This window comes from Doryrhamphus excisus, linkage group LG3 (genome assembly GCF_037039965.1).
Source record: "Doryrhamphus excisus strain RoL-2023G ecotype Guam linkage group LG3, RoL_Dexc_Guam_v1.1, whole genome shotgun sequence".
Classification (NCBI taxonomy): domain Eukaryota; kingdom Metazoa; phylum Chordata; class Actinopteri; order Syngnathiformes; family Syngnathidae; genus Doryrhamphus; species Doryrhamphus excisus.
This window is the reverse complement of record NC_136359.1, coordinates 755541-774435: the sequence shown is the minus strand read 5'-3', so window position 1 is coordinate 774435 and position 18895 is coordinate 755541. Positions and strand designations below refer to the sequence as shown.

The following is an 18895-nucleotide window of genomic DNA, read 5'->3' as shown; positions in this document are numbered from 1 at the left end:
ACAAAAATGAAAAAAATACTGCTGTATCAAATAATACAATTCCAATTCTTCCTATTACTAAATCAGTAATACCAATAAAATCACATCATAAAAGTGAAACAGGAAGATGTGTTTCTACCTACTGCTTTTCCTCATGGGCGGGGCTTCCCACGTGCGTCCACTATGCTGATGTGGATGAAGAAAAAGTGGAAAACGTCTTAAAACATCGTTAAAAGGGAAGCTGGCTGATGAAAGCCATCCTCACGTGGGATTCCTACCTTTTATTGGGGCGGGAGGGGGGCCCGAGGGGCCCACCCACCCCTTGCTGGGTGCTCAGGATGCTTTTAAAAAGAAAAGCTGAAATTGAAGCACTTTCACCCCCTCGCCAGCACACCAGGAATAACAACCTCGTCGTCATGCTTTGATTGACAGCACTGTTGGCCTATAGCGTTTGACTCACTAGCAAACATTAGCTACTGATGTTTATGCTAATGAAGTTCGCTAATTGTTAGCATGAAGGCTCACCGTGCTTAAAGTACACCTGTTGGCGTAAAGAAAGTGACGTAAAAGCAGTTAAATAAAACTAGTCATGTAAAGTGAATATCTTGACGTTGTACGTTTCGATAAAACAACTATTAAATGTCTTTTAGGACTCCCGTGATGTGCTCGTGAAGTTAGCTAAACACTAGGCTAACACTAAAAAGTCCCTCGAGTCATCAAGCTGAGAAGAATTTCTATTTTAACGATCCCCTCGTAAAGATGAAAGGCGCAGTGGTTCGGTGGCGGTCCAATGAGTAGCAGGTGTGCGGCGCCGTAATGAGGGCTACCCCCTGGGGAGGCCAGACGATATGGCCGCCACTTTCTTACGTGACGGAAACAATGTGCGCGCTTTTACGAGCCAGGCCCGCTTCGCTCACGTGCACTCACGCTGGCCAATAGAAAATGTGTTTAATACACACGTGACCTAACCACGACGTCGGACTGCTGGGTGTGTGTGGGCGGGAGACGGGAGACGATTTGCAAGCAGGAATCGGTACTCACGGGTATTGTCTGTTAACGACCTCACTTACCTGCTAGCGCTAGCTAAATTTAAAAAAGGGAACCCGGAGTGAGTGACTCATAAGAACTCGAGTCAGTGAAAGGACTCGACTTTTCCAATGTGAACCTGCTGAACTTGTAATGGGCGGGGCCACTAATGACTGCTCACGTGGTCATCGCCAGCCAATAAAAAACCCTTGAGAGAGTGACGCATTGTGGCGTTTATTCAAAGATGAGATTAGAAAATGCAAAGAGAACAACATATATTAATATACACTATTGCTACTATTCTATGTACAATAAATGCACACTAAAGAATAAAGCTTGAAATGCTCGTAATAATAATAACAATAGGAAAAAGGTTCCACTTAATTCATGTTTGTGTGTCATCTGTAGAAAATGTGAGCTAGCATGTAGCATTTAGCACAGCTCTCCTCCAAGGAATGTCCAAAACACATGAAATAAAAACATTAAAAGGCGTTAGTAGCGCATAAAAAGGGTTGATTGTCGGGTATTGCTAGCACCAATTCCAGTAGTTATTAATGTGGACGTTTAGCATCAAGCTAGTATTTACCTTTTGAAGACGCTTAGCATTGACGCTAACGCTGGTGTATTTAGCGTGGGAGGATTCCAATGTGACACACATGCGGTGCGTTACAAGAATGACGAGAAGAAGTTTGAAATGTTTCTTGTCCTTGTGGATGGTCACAAAGCGGGTGACCGGTCCTCCGGAGGACACGTGGACACTCACAGGGCAGGACAGGCTGGACCCGGTTCTCACTGGCTGACGTGAGGCCTGAGGGCCTGGTACAGACCCTCAAAGGTGGGCCGGTCCGGGATGTCCCGCCTCCAGCAACGCATCATCAGCTCAAAGAGGGAGGGGGGGCACAGCGGAGGAGCATACAGGAAGACCTGGGGGAGAGAGAGTCCCGGATGAGCGGTGGTCGACTCGGCGGCGGCGCCCGCCCTCTGGCGTCTGACACGCTGCCTCACCTGTCTGCCCTGGTTCCTGAAAAACTCGCCAGTGTTGGCTATGACCTGTTCGTCAGTCAGCAGGCTGTAGGGCTGCTCCTTGCACAGCGTGAAGATCTCCCACAGGGTGACCCCGAAGGCCCAGACGTCGCTGGCCGTGGTGAACTTCCCCTGCCGAGCAACGAGCCCATGAGCCTGTGTTGCTTTGCACGGATCAGACGTTTCCCGGCGCTCACCAGCAAGATGCTCTCCCAGGCCATCCACCTGATGGGCAGCACGGCGCGTCCCTGGATGCGGTAGTAGTCGCTGCTGTAGAGGTTCCGGCTCATCCCGAAGTCGGCGATCTTGATGGTGAGGCGGCGGTCCAGCAGGCAGTTCCTGGTGGCCAGGTCTCGGTGCACAAAGTTCAGCGAGGCCAGGTACTTCATCCCCGACGAGATCTGCACCGACATGTGGAGGAGGTCTGACAGGCTGGGGGGGGGCAGTAGGGGATGGGACATCCAGTGTAAGAGTCCTTCTTGAGCTCCACCCACGGGAAAATACACACTACACACTATTCTGTGACTCAACACACTTGCATACTTACTCTTCATATTCTGACTGCAGACAAACACTTAAAGGGGAAGTGCACTTTTTTGACATTTTGGTATCATTCCCAATACTTGAACACAACATGAACACATATTTATTTCCTTTTTCTTTGCAGTATAACAGGAAAAAATGAGTTAATATGAGCTAGCTAACAATGCTAACAAAGCCAAACTTCTTTCCAAGGCACACTGATACACACACTTATGCTAGCTCTGCCAACAACAACGACGACGACAACAACAACAGCGACAACACTTCCGATGTCCGCCCTCCTTGGGATGGCAGACAGCATTGTTAGCTAGCTCATATCAACTCATTTTCTTGTGTTATAATGCACAGTAAATGGGACTAAATATGTGTTCATGTTTGACATAAGTATTGGGAATGATGCCAAAATAAATGCACTTCCCTTTTAAGTGCACACCATAATTGCCACGTTACACTTCTTTTGAGTGCATGGGTGCACACTCGCATGCTTACATTCTGACGGCATACTAACTTTGTCTTCAGAGTGCATAAGTGTATATTTGAGTGCACTTTTGTACTTACATATTGCCTTTTGAGTGCATGCCAACAGTCCTTCAGGTCTCTTAAATGCATACTGTCATTTGAGTGCAGAAGTGTACACTTGCATACTTACATGTGTTGTGTTTCGAATGCATGATGTCTTTAGAGTGTACTTTTGAAGTACATGCCCTCTATTAGATTTTTGGGCGCATGAGTGCCCTTTTTTACTCACACTGTGCGTGCTTGCATAAGTACACACTAGCATAATTACAATTAGTTTGAGTGCAGAAGTGCATACTTTGATTTTTGAATTTTTAGTGTAGAATTTTTCCTTTGAATACAGAAGTGTATTTATGAGTGTGTACTAACTGTTTTGAGTGCATAGGTGCACACTTGCACAAAATATTTTGCCGTGTCTCAACTAGTGCACTTACACCAAGTCCTCTGAGTGCACACTTGCATACTTACACTTTGCATTCCGACTGCAGAATGACACTTCAGTGCACACTGTGTGACTTAGTCAGCTGTCCTTTGGGTGCACAAGTGCATAAGTGTACACTTGCACACTTCTTTGGGCTTTTTTTCCTGACTACGGAGTCGCCACAGCGGATCTTTTTCATCCGCATTCTGATTTTCGGCTCAAGTCCTTTATATTCCGGCTGCCCTTATTTTGAGTGCATACTAACTTTGTCCTTTAAGTGCACAGACGTGTGGGCGGGCTCACCTGACGGAGGGGATGTTGTTGGCGTGCGTGAGCGTGCTCTCCATCTCGCGCTGCGACAGGAACATGTTGAGGTCGCCGTTCTCCATGTACTCGGTCACCATGCACAGGGGGTCGGAGGCGACGCAGACGCACAGCAGTCTGATGATGTTGGGGTCGTTGAGGCGGGACATGATCTTGATCTCCTTCAGGAAGTCGTTCCTGCAAGGACGCGGCACGTCAGCGTCAGCCCGGCGCTTCTGACCCGTGCGGGGGAAGCGGCGTACCTGGCCTGGCTGGTGGCATCCGCCCTCAGCTGCTTGACAGCCACCAGTGCGGCGTGCCCGTCTCTGTCGGGGAGGGGCGCCCCCTCCCCCAGGAACTCCGTCAGCCCCTCGGCCTCACACAGGTGCACCTGAGGACGGCCCCGCCGCTTAGCGCCTTCGCCGTAGCGCCCTGAGGATTAAACGTGCCGACACCTACCTCCCCGAACTGCCCCTCCCCCAGCTTCTCCCTGAAGATCAGCCGCTGGCGCGGGAACTCTGAGGCGGAGATGTCCTTCCTGGTGAGCGAGTCCACGGTCAGGGCGGGCACGGCGTACATGTTGCTGCCTGTCACGCCCTGCAGCCGCACGATGTCCGTCTCCGCGTAGTGGGGGGCGTTGCTATGGAAACACTGGTGCGGCGTGCACTGGGTGACGTCGGGCTCGGCGTAGCCGCCCCCGCACGCTGGCAGGAAGAAGCGGCCGATGAAACGTGACCACATCGCTTGGCAACAACGCTAACAAACCTCTCTTCACCTTCAACGGCGGCGTCATGTGACAGGAAGTCGGCGTTAGGAAGTCAGAGGGAAGGTTACTGAGGTGGACAGCCGGAGGAAGAGGACCAGAGGAAGATGGAAAAGGCCGGAAGATGATGAAGAAGACTGCCAATCAAGAGTCAAGTTGGGGGGGGGGGGCGCTCGCTCACCTGATGCTTCCGCACTCTGGGAAAGTTCGGGCAGTTTGTTTCTCAGCGCTGCCGGGTTCTGGTACTGAGGGTCCAACAGGAACACCCTCTCGTAGTGAGGGTCCGTTTGGGCGGGGCCTGGATGGGGAAAAACAAAACACAGCTGGGGAACGTTCCTCGCGGGAATGCCGATGACGTCGTTCCTGCGGGCCAGCGGTGGGGGCTCAACCTCAAACACGGGACCAAACACGCTGCGATACTTCAATAGGTGTACACCACATGGTGTACTTTTACACTTACCACCATCTTCTCCCCTCCTTTCTAAGCATCAATGGCAACCGCTCAACTTAGCCCCTCCCCTTCCGCTAGGAGACAAGATGGCGACTACTAGTGCAACATCCATGTACTGACAGTGCACTGCATTTAACCGTACCTGACACACTTATGCACTCAAAAAGACTACATGTAACTACACAGGTGTCCACTCGTCAATTCAAAGAGCACATTGTAAGTACACTTAAGCACTAAAAGGACTACCTAAGTAAATATGAATACTCAAAAGTACACAAGTGTCCACTTATGCACTCAAAAACCTAGACACACTTAAGTAGTCAAAATACTAAGTATGTGCAGAAGTGTCCACTTACACAAAAAAACCCAAAAGACAAGAACCCAAGCACACACTTACGTATGTACTCAAAAGACTAAAAGGACAGAAGAGTCTGCGTATGCAGTCAAAGGACTAAGTAAGTACACACTTAAGCACGAAAAGACTAAGTGTAACCCCCACAAGTGTCCACTTATGCACTCAAAATTCCAAGTACACACAAAAAAGTACAAAAGTGTCCACTTATACACTTATAATACTTAGTAGTTATGCACTCAAGAGTACATACGAAACTGTCCTCTAAGCACTCCAAATCCTAAGCACACACTTATGCAGACAAAAAAGTAAGTACAAAAGTGTCCACTTATGCACTTAAAATACAAAGTACTTATGCACTCAAAAGAGTACATAAAAAACTGCCCTCTCATGCGCTCCAAATCCTAAGTACACACTTATGCACTTAAAAGACAAAGTGTCCACAAGTGTCCATGTGTGCACTCCAAATCCTAAGTACACACTACTCATGCACTCAAAAGAGTGAGTACTAAGTAAGTGGGGAAAGAAAGCAAGCGTAAGTGGACAAGTGCACCAATTGAGATGCGTGCTTCCGCTATACCTGCAGAGCGGGGCGGCACAGGGGGGGTCCGCAGGACGATGGTGTCGCTGCAGGAGGACAGTCGGACCCTCACCTCCTCGCCGAGGATGGTGCGCGGCGCCTGCGGGAGGCGGGAAGGAGGACGTCTTCACGCGGTCCGATCTTGGCGCACTCGAGCGTGCTTACCTTCTCCAGAACCTTGCACACGTACTGACACCACAGGATGAGGAAGATGATGATGACCAGCAGCAGGATGATGGTCACCAGGCAGCCAATCAGAACGGGCGTCTTGCCGTCGTCGGGGGCGTCGCTGGCGGACGGATTGGTGGCTGATGGGATAAAGAAGATGGCGGATGAGCGCATTTCTGTGCACGGGGAGGCAGGTTAAAGGTCGTACCGGGCGTGGCCGTCACCGTGGCGCCGTCGCTGGGCGATGGCACCGTCACCGCCAACATGGAGTCTTCTGAGGGCAAAGGGGAGGTCACAAACGGGGGGCGGGGGGGTGAAGGGCATGTGCGCTACCTGACTGGAAGGAGATCTCGCTGAACATCATCCACACGTCGGCAAAGCCAAAGCGGCACCGCAGGGAGGCGGCGGCGCGGCGGTGGAGCGGCACGGTGACGTAGCGGGCGCTCGGGTTGCGGTCGTCCAGCACCGTGTTGAAGACCGCAGGCTCCGCCTCCCAGCCGGCGACGAGCCGGGGCTTAAACCAGCAGGAGACGGAGGAGAAGATCTTGACGCCTCGAGCGAACATGTTGTTGCAGTGAACCTGCACAGGAAGTGGATGCGCTCAGCCGCGGGAGCCTTTCCTCCTTTCAAAGTAAAAGCAGAGCGGTGGAGACCTTCATGGAGGTGAAGTTCCTCTGCCTGTCAAACACAAACTCCATCTCCACGTGTCCCACCCCTCCCAGCGAGTCGTTCCTCCAGCCCAGGTAGTCGTAGCCGGGCCACACGTGGTACTGACGCGTCACCAGGAAGTCATCGAGGCCCGTCACGCCGTCCGTCAGCTGTCCGAGGCCGGCGAACAACTTCCTGTTGGGACGACACGGCCGGATGAGAGAGAGACGCGACGCAGCGCACGCCGAAGCCGTCGGAGCGTGTGACCCGCCTGCTCTCGTGCGCGCCGTCGTAGGTGGAGTCGTTGAGGCTGGCGGTGGGAGCGCCCGGCGCCATCATCAGCTGACCCTCGGGGGCGTTGTACGAGATGAGACCATCTGGGCGGCGGGAAGGAAGGAGAAGCGTCACCCCTCGTCACTTTCCCCCGTGGCGTGTGGGCGTGTCTTACCCTCCCACGGGCAGCCGTACAGCTCCGCCCTCATGCAAACGGTGGACAGCTCCGTCAGCGGGATGAGGCGCACCCAGCGTGTGACCACGGGGGGGTGAAGGTCGTTGATGACGGGCTCGTACGCGTTCTTGTTTCCCTCCATCACCTGCGACACATGCAAACCTTTCACTTCCTGTCTCCTTCTTAAACCCCGCCCACTAAGTGCACACTAAGCCAGGTCTTTTGAGTGCATAAGTGCTAGTGCTTGTGTACTTAGTTATTGAGCGTATGAGTGCACATTTATGTACTTGTGCCCACATACGTACTAACGTAGTTACACTTAGACTAAGGATAAGTACACGCGTGAGTGTACTTAATAACGTAGTCTTACACTTGGGCTAAGGATAAGTACACACATGTGTACTTAATAACGTAGTCTTACACTTAGACTAAGGATAAGTACACACTTGAGTGTTTTTAGTCTTTCATACTTACACTGAATATTTCAATGCATACTGCATGTATAAGTGCACACTCGTATACTTAAATTCAGTTTTGAATGCATCCCGACTTTCTTTAGCGTGTGTGAGTGCACATTTGCATACTTACACTTGGCTTTTTTTTTATTCATACTGTCTTTTGGATGCATTAGTGCACACTTTTGTACTTACATTTAGTTTTCAATGCATCCAGACTTTCTTTCGAGTGCGTGCACACTTGGCTTTTTTAAACGCATACTGCCTTTCAGTGCATAAGTGCACACTTACAGTTACTCCTATGAGCATATGAGTGCTTATGTACTTGTGCCACATAGGTACTAACGTAGTCTTACACTTAGACTAAGGATAAGTACACACTTGAGTGTTTTTAGTCTTTCATACTTACACTGAATATTTCAATGCATACTGCATGTATAAGTGCACACTCGTGTACTTGAATTAAGTTTTGAGTGTGTGAGTGCACATTTGCATACCGTCTTTTGGGTGCTTAAGTGCACACTTTTGTACTTATTTAAGTCGTTTGAGTGCATAAAACTTTCTCGAGTGCGCACTTCAGTTGAAGTACTGAAGTGTTTAAGCACAGTCAGTGCACAAGTACACAATTTGTACTTGGACTTTAGTTCTTAAGTGTGCACATTCATACTTACAGACTGCACTTTCAGTGCATAAGTGTGTCAAACTGCGGTAGACGAGCAGAGGATGCCAATGCCTATCATGCTAATCGTGTGCTAATTTGTACCTTTTCCCGCCCCCTCCCACGCACACTCACCATGTTTCCCAGCCGGTCCCTCCAGGACTTCCAGTTGACGCCGTCCCTGCTGTAGTTGAGGCTGTAGGCGCGGGCGAACTCGATGCCGTTCCTGGCGTATCGACCCTGGGTGGCCACCACCGTCAGGAAGGTGAGGCGCCGCAGGTCCACCTGAGCGCACGGGGACGGACACGTGTCGTGCTACGTCCACATTTGACATCGGCGTGAGGAGAAAAGACGAGTCAAACCTGCAGGAACTGAGAGTCGGAAGCTTCCAGCTGGCCTTCGGGACACCAGGCGCCGTCGCCGTCCTCACGGTTCAACCTGTGGCGGCGACATTAAAAGGGTGAGTCCACGCTCAAACAACATGTGAAGAAGAATGATGAAAAATCATCAGAGGAGGGCGACCTGGCGTACTGCGCTCCTGTGGTCTCATGCCATCGGCTGGAAGCTGTGATGTCATCATCCTGGATCCGCCCATCCTCCATGCCCAGGGCATAGCGACAGTGTGCTGAAACACACAGCAGCCGTCGGTCAGTCGGTCTGAGTGCGCACGTGTGCGTGCGCGTGTGTGTGCGTGCGTGTATACCTGGATCAATCTGTGCGAGGGCTGCTGTGGCGTGAAGGATCAGCAGCAGCAGGAGGAGGTGCATGATGCTCCACACACGCTACATCTCTATCAGCACACACAAGGCTGCGGTCACTTCATTAGGAACACCTCTTCTTCACTGGGTCTGTACCCACTTTGTCTTTTGATGAGTGCATAAGTGCACACTTTTGCACTCAGCCTTCCTCCTTTGGGTGCATAAGTGTACACACTGTTTACATCAACGCCATCACGTGATCAACACAGATTAGCATGTCGGTCAGTGGGGCGAGGAATGAATTAGCATACCGCTGCCTGGCGTCTAGTACCCGGGGAGCGTCGCCTACGGGGAGCTTTGCGTCGGCATGTCCGGAATGAGAGGAGGGCCTTAGACAAGGGTTTTAGACAAGTCGGAGCACATAAAACATCTTTGTTTGGGTGCTCAGCTGCGTTGTCTAGCTTGAGGATACAACACCTTATGTTAGCTTGCTCAAAAGTTAGCTTTAGCTTCCGCTCCCACACGATGCTAACATCAATACACTTCAAATGTTTGGTTATGTATCCCAGAATGCACCGGGACGAGGCTGATTTTGACTAAAACCACAAAAAAAACACATCGCACAACACATCCTGTTGTGGTGAGTCACGTGACATTTAAACAACAACGTTAGCTTACATGCTAGGGACAAGCTGCCTCATGTTGTGTTAGCACTAGCACGCTAGCTCACGTTTACGGTGTACCCGCACACGTTAGCGTAGCTTCTTTAGCTTCCGAGCGTGTGTTTGTATGGCTAAAATGACGTCACGGTGACGAGTTAGCAACAACACCGCTGACATCAGGCCGGGCCGTGCTCGTGCACGCTTAAATTCCATGAGCGCGCGCGTACGCCAGCAAACTTTTCACGCTCAGCTCCGTCAAAAAACGTGACGTCACACTCCTCGCCGGCTCCCTCACTTCGAGTTCTTACGTCATCACTTTTCGCCTTTTATCGAGCGTCTTTTCTTACCTGTCCTGGCGCTCCTCGGCGGCAGCGACCTCCCGTGCGCGGCCCCCAAGCTCGAGTGCGCGCCCACCGCGGCCGCTCGCGTGCGTGTCGTCGTGGTAGTGGAAGGGGGGGGCACGCGCGCGTGGACGTGGCGGCTTCTGCGGGGAGTTTGACGAAGGAGTTTGTCAACGCGGAAAAGTTTTGTTGTTCGCTCTTGACTAAAAAAGTGTCATGGAGGACAAACCGCTGCTTCGCTAGCAAGACAAGAGGAAAAAAACATCACTACGTCACTTCCTTTTTCTGAGGCGGCGCCAAGAGAAGAAACCGGAAGTTGTTTTGTGTCTTCACTCGAAAACGACGCTGCTGTGACGTCAGCTGACCGCTCTCCCACCGAGAGGGCTGTGAATTGTACTTTGAAAACAAACCTTTGTACAGCTGAACATTTTAATAAAGTTTTACTTCATTTGAAAGACGCCTTTTATGACTTTTGACTGGTCACTGTGCGTGTTTGACGCTAGGTGGCAGCAGAGTGTCACGTTGAGGCCGTATTGTGAAGTCATCATTGCTTTGGGCACATTTTGCACACTTTATGTATTCATTTTTGGAAGATTAGCTTGAGGAAAGAGTTATAATATTATTATAAATAAAGAGTGAAGTTGATATGAATAAGATGTGAAGCTAAGATGCACTTTTGTCCTGTTAGCATACTGTATTTGCATATAGTATGAATGTCCCCCGGGAGTGAAGAGTCATGTGTGTTGTGGTGTAATGTCTAGTACAGTCTAATGATTTAATGATTGGTGTGAGTTGCCTGTCAGACAAAAGGAGGGGCCCGGTGCTGACAGGCGAGGACATGTTTGTTTTGGATCATCAATGGGGTATTCGCAGCACATTGGTATCACCAAGGTGATAAATCAACATTTTATTTTTCTTGTCTTATCCGGCGACAGCTTGACACGCTGCTGAGTCATGTTTAGACGCTTCGCCGAGCGCTCCTTTTCAGGGCAAAACGCTTCCTGTTTGCGCTCGGCCGAGAGTTTTCATTCTTTCAAAACGCTTCCCTCCGGGGCCACACAGGCTTTCATCACCTTTGTAATGAGAAGAAAAAGAAGGAGAGGAATTCCAGGGTGCTTTGTGGACCAGGGAGCGCCCAGGGTGTGTTTGAGTCCTTCACCTGCCTAACTGCTGTTGAGCAACACTGCCAACCAACATACCTGGTGGGTTCGGCCCCAGCTTGTGCAAAGGACGTCTTTGCTACCCGTTAAGGTCATGTCACATTGTGTCAGACGTGTCCGAGCGGCGTTCCACACCGGGAATGCTTCACATTCCTCACGGGATCTTCTCACAGAATTCCTCACCAGTCAAACATCACAAGCATGCTGGACGCATGCAAATACGCTGACACACACTCTCATCACGAATGCTGTTGTTCTGTTAGCTTCCTTGCACATGTCAAGGCTGTTGCTGGAACGTTAGCATGTTCTTCCAGGCTACTTCATCACGTTCCTCGGAAGCTGGTTGAGAGACTCAAGGTCCCAAGGCCTCCTGCCGGTTAAAGGTGCCTTGAACACTCCCAACAGATGGTCACCGTATCTGGACGGGATCGTCCAGCCACCCTATAGGTGCCACCCGAGGTACTTAAACTCCTCCACCAGGGGCTGGATCTCATCCCCAACCCGGAAACGGCACTCCACCCTTTTTCCGGGAAAGAAAAATGGACTCCCACTTGGAGGTCCTCTGCAGAATTCAAAGACCCAATCCTGCAGTCACCAAACCAGACGCCCTAAACACTTAGGCTCGACCTACTGAACTCCGTCCGTCCCTGGAGGAGTCCAACCCTCGCAGGAAACGAGTTGGAATTACGGCTGGAAATGCGGACCAACCTCTACTGGTCATTCAGGGTCCGAACCACCTGATTTAGGTGGTCTGGTACCTCATACCGCTAGAGTACACCTGACAGGATTCCTTGAGAAACACTGTTGGTCTAAGTGTACAAAACACATGTAGACTGGCAACATGTACCAGGCTCCAAGACCTGGATTAGGTGGTCGGGTACCCCATATTCTTGGAGTACCCCACACAGGATTCCTCGAGGAACACATTCAAATGCCTTCTCCAAGTCCGCAAAATGAATGTAGACTAGCAACCAGTCGTTCAGGTAGTGGACCAAATGAATTGGGGGTTTGGTAACCCCCCCTCTTGGAGTACCCGCACAGGATTCCTAGAAGACCACAACTCAAGGCCTTCTCCAAGTCCGCAAAACACATGTAGACCTGCAATGCAAGTTCTAACACCAGTCATGCAGGTAGTGGACCACCTGATTTGGGGGTCTGGTAACCCATACTCCTGGAGTACCCGCCACAGGATTCCTAGAAGAACTGAAGGCCTTCTCCAAGTCCGCAAAACGCATGTAGACTAGCAATGCAAGTTCTAACACCAGTCATGCAGGTAGTGGACCACCACAATTGGGGGTCTGGTAACCCCCCCTCTTGGAGTACCCGCCACAGGATTCCTAGAAGAACACAACTGAAGGCCTTCTCCAAGTCCGCAAAACACATGTAGACTGCTTGGGAAAAACCCTGAAGGACCCTGCCAAGATTGTTGAGCCGGTCTACAGGTCTAGGACCAGGACCAAAACCACACTCTACTCCTGAATTTAAAATCCAACTATCTGACCCTCCAGCCCAGAACCTTCAAACAGCCTTAAGGCTGAGGAGTTGGAGTCATGTGGACCAAGACACATCCACGGCATCCACCTGGTGGCCTCACGTGGCCCCGCCACTGACCAGATGGGTTGGTTATGTAACAGTAACGTAGTAAAAGTACAGTCTGGTTGTTGTTGATGAGGGTTATGTAACAGACGCGGGTTTCCTGTTTCCTCATGGCGGCCATGAAGTCCATGCTTTCATTTTCAATCCAGGCTGTTAAAAATTCCAAACAGGTTTGTGGTCCCTGGAATGGGACACCGTTAGGCCTCGGTTCTCGGTGCTGCCGTTCCTCTTCCAGTCTAACGCAGCCTCGGAAACTCCTACTCCTCCTTTCCTACTTCCTTTCCTCCTCTGCTCGTCATTTCAGCCCCGTCTTTCCCGGCTGGAAGCGGCCTGCCGCCCACGCAGCCGACCGTGACTCACGGCCCAGGAATGAGGAATGGGAGGAGCAAGAGGAAAGGGGGAAAGCTGGGGGGATGGGGGGGGGGGGGGGGGTCAAACAGAGTTCCGTGTCATCCTTCCTTGTCCTTTGTTTCACGTCCTTTGTGCAGTGCATGCTTGTCATGTGACCTTTTCATTGGACCTACTATGGTCTCATAGGTCCTACTACGGTCTCATAGGTCCTACTAAGGTCTCATAGGTCCTACTAAGGTCTCATAGGTCCTACTACGGTCTCATAGGTCCTACTAAGGTCTCATAGGTCCTACTATGGTCTCATAGGTCCTACTATGGTCTCATAGGTCCTACTATGGTCTCATAGGTCCTACTATGGTCTCATAGGCCCTACTATGGTCTCATAGGCCCTACTATGGTCTCATAGGTCCTACTATGGTCTCATAGGTCCTACTATGGTCTCATAGGTCCTACTACGGTCTCATAGGTCCTACTATGGTGTCATAGGTCCTACTACGGTCTCATAGGTCCTACTATGGTCTCATAGGTCCTACTATGGTCTCATAGGCCCTACTATGGTCTCATAGGTCCTACTATGGTCTCATAGGTCCTACTATGGTCTCATAGGTCCTACTACGGTCTCATAGGTCCTACTATGGTGTCATAGGTCCTAGTCTAGTTGTACTTGTGACCTTGAGACATGACCTCATACAGGAAGTTACATGAGTGGCATGAAGGAATGATTCATGTACAAACATTCCTGCTATTACTCACATTTTAGGAAACACTACACTAATATACACCAATACACTAATATACTACTATAAACCAATACACTAATATACTACTATAAACCAATACACTAATATACTACTATAAACCAATACACTAATATACTACTATAAACCAATACACTAATATACACCAATACACTAATATACTACTATAAACCAATATACTAATATACACCAATACACTAATATACACCAATATACTAATATACTACTATACGGGAGTGTAAGCACTAGTAAAAAGACAGCAGACATGTTCTTGTTTTGACATTTTTTAATAGAAATAAATAGCAAATAACATTCAATAAATAAGACAGAACATTTGGCCTCTCCACCAGTGGGTTTACTGGTCAATAAATGACCTCCACCAGTGGGTTTACTGGTCAATAAATGACCTCCACCAGTGGGTTTACTGGTCAATAAATGACCTCCACCAGTGGGTTTACTGGTCAATAAATGACCTCCACCAGTGGGTTTAGTGATCAATAAATGACCTCCACCAGTGGGTTTAGTGATCAATAAATGACCTCCACCAGTGGGTTTAGTGATCAATAAATAACCAATTCAAGTTTCTTCAAGGTTTTTCTTCAAGGTTCTTTCAGTTCTTTTCCACTTGAAGGCTCCAGGGCCTCAGCGGGTCGCCTGCAGACACCAGGCCGGCTCACGGGGCTCCTTCCGCGGCTTCCAGAGTCCTCTCAGCTCCTTCGGTCGGAACACGTCCGGACTTTTATTTGTCGGCGCCCAGTCTGTGGTAGACCAGCAGGGCCACCACGTAGCTGTTCCCGGCGCCCTGCTGGCCGCCCGCGGTCCCGGGTTCCATCGGTGCGTCCGCCTCGCAGGAGCTCGCAGCCGTGGGCACGGCCAGGCCGGCGGAGACCGCCCGGGAGTCGTCCTCCGCCGCTCCGCGGGCGCCGCCCGGCGGCGTGTCCACGCAGGGCTCCTCGGTGTAGATCTGCCACAGAACCACCAGAATCAGAAGCAGCAGCCACCGCTTGGCGGGGCTCTTCTCCGGGGGCGGGAGGTGCATGCGGACCTTGGCGGGGTACATGACCCGGGTGCAGCGCTTCCTGGGCCGGATAGGCACGAAGGAGGGCACGGCGGTGGCTTGGGTGGGAATCTGCTCGAAGGTGAAGATTTCGGGCTCCGTGCTGCGGTTCGACAGCCGAGACGAGACGAAGCTTTCCCGCCTCCGGAGCGTCATGGTGGAACTTGGATGACAATACATTTTAGCTCTTTGTCTCTCTTTGTCTCTCTTCTTCTTCTTCTTCTTCTCTCTTTCTCTCGCTCTAAAGTGTGACCGAAACTTGCCGAGTTGACCTTTATACCTCTACTGGAATGTGGACACGCCCCCTGGACCCCGGACCACGCCCCCCGGGCAGCACCTTCTGACTCAACGAAAAAAACAACCACAACTTTTTATTTTACAACCACCTTCTCAAAATGCCCCCCCCCATGACATGAGAGGATGTTGATGATGATGACATCATCCTGCTCACGTGCTCCTCTTACGTTTCTACAACTTTTCCACAGACACAGAGGTCGAAAAAGGTCATTAGAAGCTTTAATATATCTTTACAAATATATTTTAAAAAATTACTGTTACATAGACATACATATATACACACAAATATACAAAATACAAATACTGTAACAAATTAATAGGAATACTATAATTAACAAAATATATGGTTTTCAAAATAATACTAAAAAGGCTTTAACAGGCACGTGAACCAATATGGCGACCCAAATCTGGCCCTCGGACCTAGACTTTGTCACCTGTGAACTAAATCAAGTTTTTTTTTTTTTGCTTCATATAAATATATATTTTTAGAAATACTACAGTTAAAAATATTACTGTATATTTACAAACAATTTTATTTAAAATGCAAATTTTACATTTCAAATAAATGCTTAGCATAAATATACATGCACACAAATATATCAAATACAAATAAATAAATACAAATATTATAATTAAAAAACATATGGTTGCCAAAATAATACTAAAAAAGCTTTAACAGGCACATGAACCAATATGGCGACCCAAATCTGGCCCCCGGACCTAGACTTTGTCACCTGTGAACTAAATCATCCTAAAACTTGCTTCATATAAATATATTTTTGTAAATACTACAATTAAAAATATGACTGTATATTCGCAAACAATTTTATTTACAAATCCAAATTTAGAATGTCAAATAAATGCTTAAATATAATAATAAATATATTTTTAAAAGTCATGTAATAAATAGAAGTGAAAAAGGGAGGAGCCTCCCAGGGTGTTTACCCAAAACAGTCCAGCGTGGAGGCGCACCATGGAGGCGCACCATGGAGGTGCCGGCGGGGGAGGGAAAGAGAGGCAAGCGTCATCTTGTGTCACAGGCGGCGTGGTGGAAGCGGGCGTCATGCGGGTCACTGCCCGTCAAAAGGCTCCGCTGATGTGCGGCGCTGGCCCGTTGCCATGGGAACGGGCCTACGTGCGGAACCAGGCGAGGCCTTTCCAGAACAGTTCTGGGGGGGGGGGTATAAATGTGCGGTGATATGACCTGTTCGGGTTGGATGGAAGAACTGAAAGGAGCCATCTTGTGGTCGGGGAAGAATACGAATGAAAATAAACCATCTTTACTCTGCGACTATCCCATTGGAGGACATCACTAGATGGATGTTAGCTAGCGCTAGCACGTTGCCATCTCTTAGCCGTAGCAACACAAAGAAAAATAAATACAGTTGGAGTCGCCACAAGCAATCCTTGTTTAACCCTAGCGCCGCCTTTTAGACACCTTAAGTTATTGATTGTTGTAAAAAGGCGCTACAAACCTCATTAGTGGACATACCGTAAACGCTAGCTAGCGAGCTACTAGCATATAAATCAAACTTGATGTCTGGAAATGCTAAATGAATGTTTTGGACAATTAAATCAACAACTTTATCCAGTTGTAAGTGGCAGTTACCAACATTTTAGATGCATACCGCCACCTACTGTACCGGAGTGTATCTGCAGGGCGTGTACTTGGCTTCCAGACTCACTACCCCCGTTCCTGTATGTATGTATACGTTGAATTTGCGTGTGTACCTAATAAAGTGATGACATGACAATAAAAAATATTTATTTGCTGAGACGAATATTTGCATATTTACACATGGAGTACATCAAGGATGTAGGAAGCGCCCCTCTTGCCCCGCCCACTTCAGGTGTGGTCAGTTGAGACGGTCTCTGAAGCCGCGCCCACCGCTTGGACCTTCCAAAGCTCCTCCCCCTTGCCGTGGTGCTCTGCGGCCTCGTCGCCCCCCTGGCACCAGGCGGACGCCTCGTCGTCTTCGCCACACACATAAACACACACATAAACACACACATAAACACACACACACGCGTGTGTTATTGTTGGCCACCAGCGCTAACACGCCAGCGTGCGCTCACCTGTGCACGTGTCCTCCGTGTAGATCTGCAGCAGGAGCAGCGCGCTGAGGAGGAGGAGCCAACGCGTCGCCGGGTCAGGGGCCTGCCTCGGGGGGGCCCTCCTGCACCGGTAGGGGGGGTACAAGACCCGACAGCGACGGCGGGCCCGAGGAGGAGGAGCAGGATGATGAGGAGGATGAGGAGGAAGCACTCTGCAGGAGCAGCAGGAGGTCATGATGTTCTCCTTCACCTCCTCCTTCACTCACCTTGTTAAATATCAAGGCGGTGGGTGTGGCCTGCTCGCCCCTGGACATATAGGCCCCGCCCACCCCGTCCATCATTCCTGTTTTTGGGATAGCAGCACCTCCGCTTCATCCCACCTTTCCTTGACTCCTCTCCTCACACACTTGCTGGGTGTTGGTGTCAGTAAGTTCTATTTTTAGACTCAAACCACAAAGATGTCAGCCTTGATGTCTCACTCTGATGCCAGTTTCCGTGCAAAGAGGGCATTAGCGATGGGGTGGGCGGGTTAAGTGTCAGGATTAAGTAAAGGACACAGGCAGGAAGTAAGTAGTCGGGGGGGGGGTAACACACTGCCCTTGGATGAGGAACAAAGACGGCGGGGGGGAGGAAGGAACGCCATCTCGCTCCGAGCATCAACACTCACAAAAACACGCGTGACTGCTTCTGTGCACCCGAGGATCAAAGCACTTACCCGGCTTTGGCACCGTTCACCTCCTTTGACCCCGAGCACCATCAGAGGGCGGGGCCATCTAGCTCCATAACCCTGCCAGGGGCGGGAAAGACGTTAGGAGTATTCCTAATATTTAATATCTTTATATTTGATATAATCCACCCTGAAAACATACATGTTAACTTGTTGGTGTAACGGCGTCCTCTGGTGGACGTTTGAGGTACTCACCAGGCAATTCATTGATTAAAAAAAAGGAACTATGTAGGAAAATTCTACGATTAATCTTAACCTTAAAATTTGCAATAATTTGACATCCCTAAATAAAAATGTGAAATATTTTTATTCTATTTTATACAGTAATGTCAACTTAAACATGGCATAAATGGTGCATCTGTTGGTGAAACGGCGCCCTCTGGTGGACGTTTGATGTACTCCCCAGGCAATGAATTGACTTAAAAAAAAGAACTGACATATACAGAAAATAGACTCAAAGTGAAGTGGTGATTAAATCTATGTAGGAAAATTCTACCATTAATCCTAATTAATCTTAAAATTTGCAATAATTTCACATCCCTAAATAAAAATGTTAAAATATTTTTATTCTATTTTATACAGTAATGTCAACTTAAACATGGCATAAATGGTGCATCTGTTGGTGAAACAGCGCCCTCTGGTAGACGTTCGAGGTACTCACCAGGCAATGAATTGATTAAAAAAAAAAAGGAACTGACATATACAGAAAATAGACTAAAAGTGAAAAGTGGTGATTAAATCTATGTAGGAAAATTCTACGATTAATCTTAAAATTTGCAATCATTTGACAGCCCTAAATACAAATATTTTTATTCTATTTTATACAGTAATGGCAATTTAAACATGGCATAAAATGTTG

General features: G+C 49.1%; 2 protein-coding genes across 4 annotated transcripts; both read right to left on the bottom strand.

The window, feature by feature from the left end:
- Positions 1-1223: 1223 nt before the first annotated feature.
- Positions 1224-10311, bottom strand: ddr2l (discoidin domain receptor family, member 2, like). 3 transcript variants are annotated; one of them, XM_058071133.2, is made up of 19 exons: positions 10042-10311; positions 9038-9124; positions 8857-8959; positions 8697-8772; positions 8470-8619; positions 7222-7366; positions 7041-7150; positions 6779-6964; positions 6459-6705; positions 6334-6399; positions 6123-6265; positions 5958-6057; positions 4756-4872; positions 4271-4515; positions 4075-4202; positions 3812-4009; positions 2226-2460; positions 2011-2160; positions 1224-1929 (listed from the first exon to the last, which is right to left on the bottom strand). In XM_058071133.2, exons 2-19 carry the CDS (start codon positions 9099-9101, stop codon positions 1795-1797), a joined length of 2598 nt encoding a protein of 865 aa, XP_057927116.2. In that variant the 5' UTR covers positions 9102-9124; positions 10042-10311; the 3' UTR covers positions 1224-1794. The 3 variants fall into 3 exon arrangements, with proteins under 3 accessions (XP_057927116.2, XP_078645521.1, XP_078645520.1); XM_078789395.1 differs by having other exon boundaries at positions 6334-6396; XM_078789394.1 differs by lacking the exon at positions 10042-10311 and adding an exon at positions 9711-9873.
- A 3863-nt stretch (positions 10312-14174) lies between these two features.
- On the bottom strand, positions 14175-15192 carry ier3 (immediate early response 3). Its single transcript, XM_078789283.1, has 2 exons — positions 14946-15192; positions 14175-14864 (listed from the first exon to the last, which is right to left on the bottom strand). The coding sequence occupies exons 1-2, from the start codon at positions 15135-15137 to the stop codon at positions 14640-14642; spliced, it is 417 nt and encodes a 138-aa protein (XP_078645409.1). The 5' UTR covers positions 15138-15192; the 3' UTR covers positions 14175-14639.
- Between the last annotated feature and the right edge of the window lie 3703 nt (positions 15193-18895).

Bases quoted from the DNA above. Each gene is read 5' to 3' on its own strand.
- ier3 (XM_078789283.1), bottom strand. From the start codon at position 15,137: ATGTATTGTCATCCAAGTTCCACCATGACGCTCCGGAGGCGGGAAAGC. The intron at 14,865-14,945 runs GTCCGCATGCAC...GTTCTGTGGCAG, and splicing joins GGGTCATGTACCCCGCCAAG to ATCTACACCGAGGAGCCCTG.
- ddr2l (XM_058071133.2), bottom strand. From the start codon at position 9,101: ATGCACCTCCTCCTGCTGCTGCTGATCCTTCACGCCACAGCAGCCCTC. The intron at 8,773-8,856 runs GTCGCCCTCCTC...TCGCCGCCACAG, and splicing joins ACAGGAGCGCAGTACGCCAG to GTTGAACCGTGAGGACGGCG. The intron at 2,461-3,811 runs GTGAGCCCGCCC...GCCCCCCCCCAG, and splicing joins AACAACATCCCCTCCGTCAG to CCTGTCAGACCTCCTCCACA.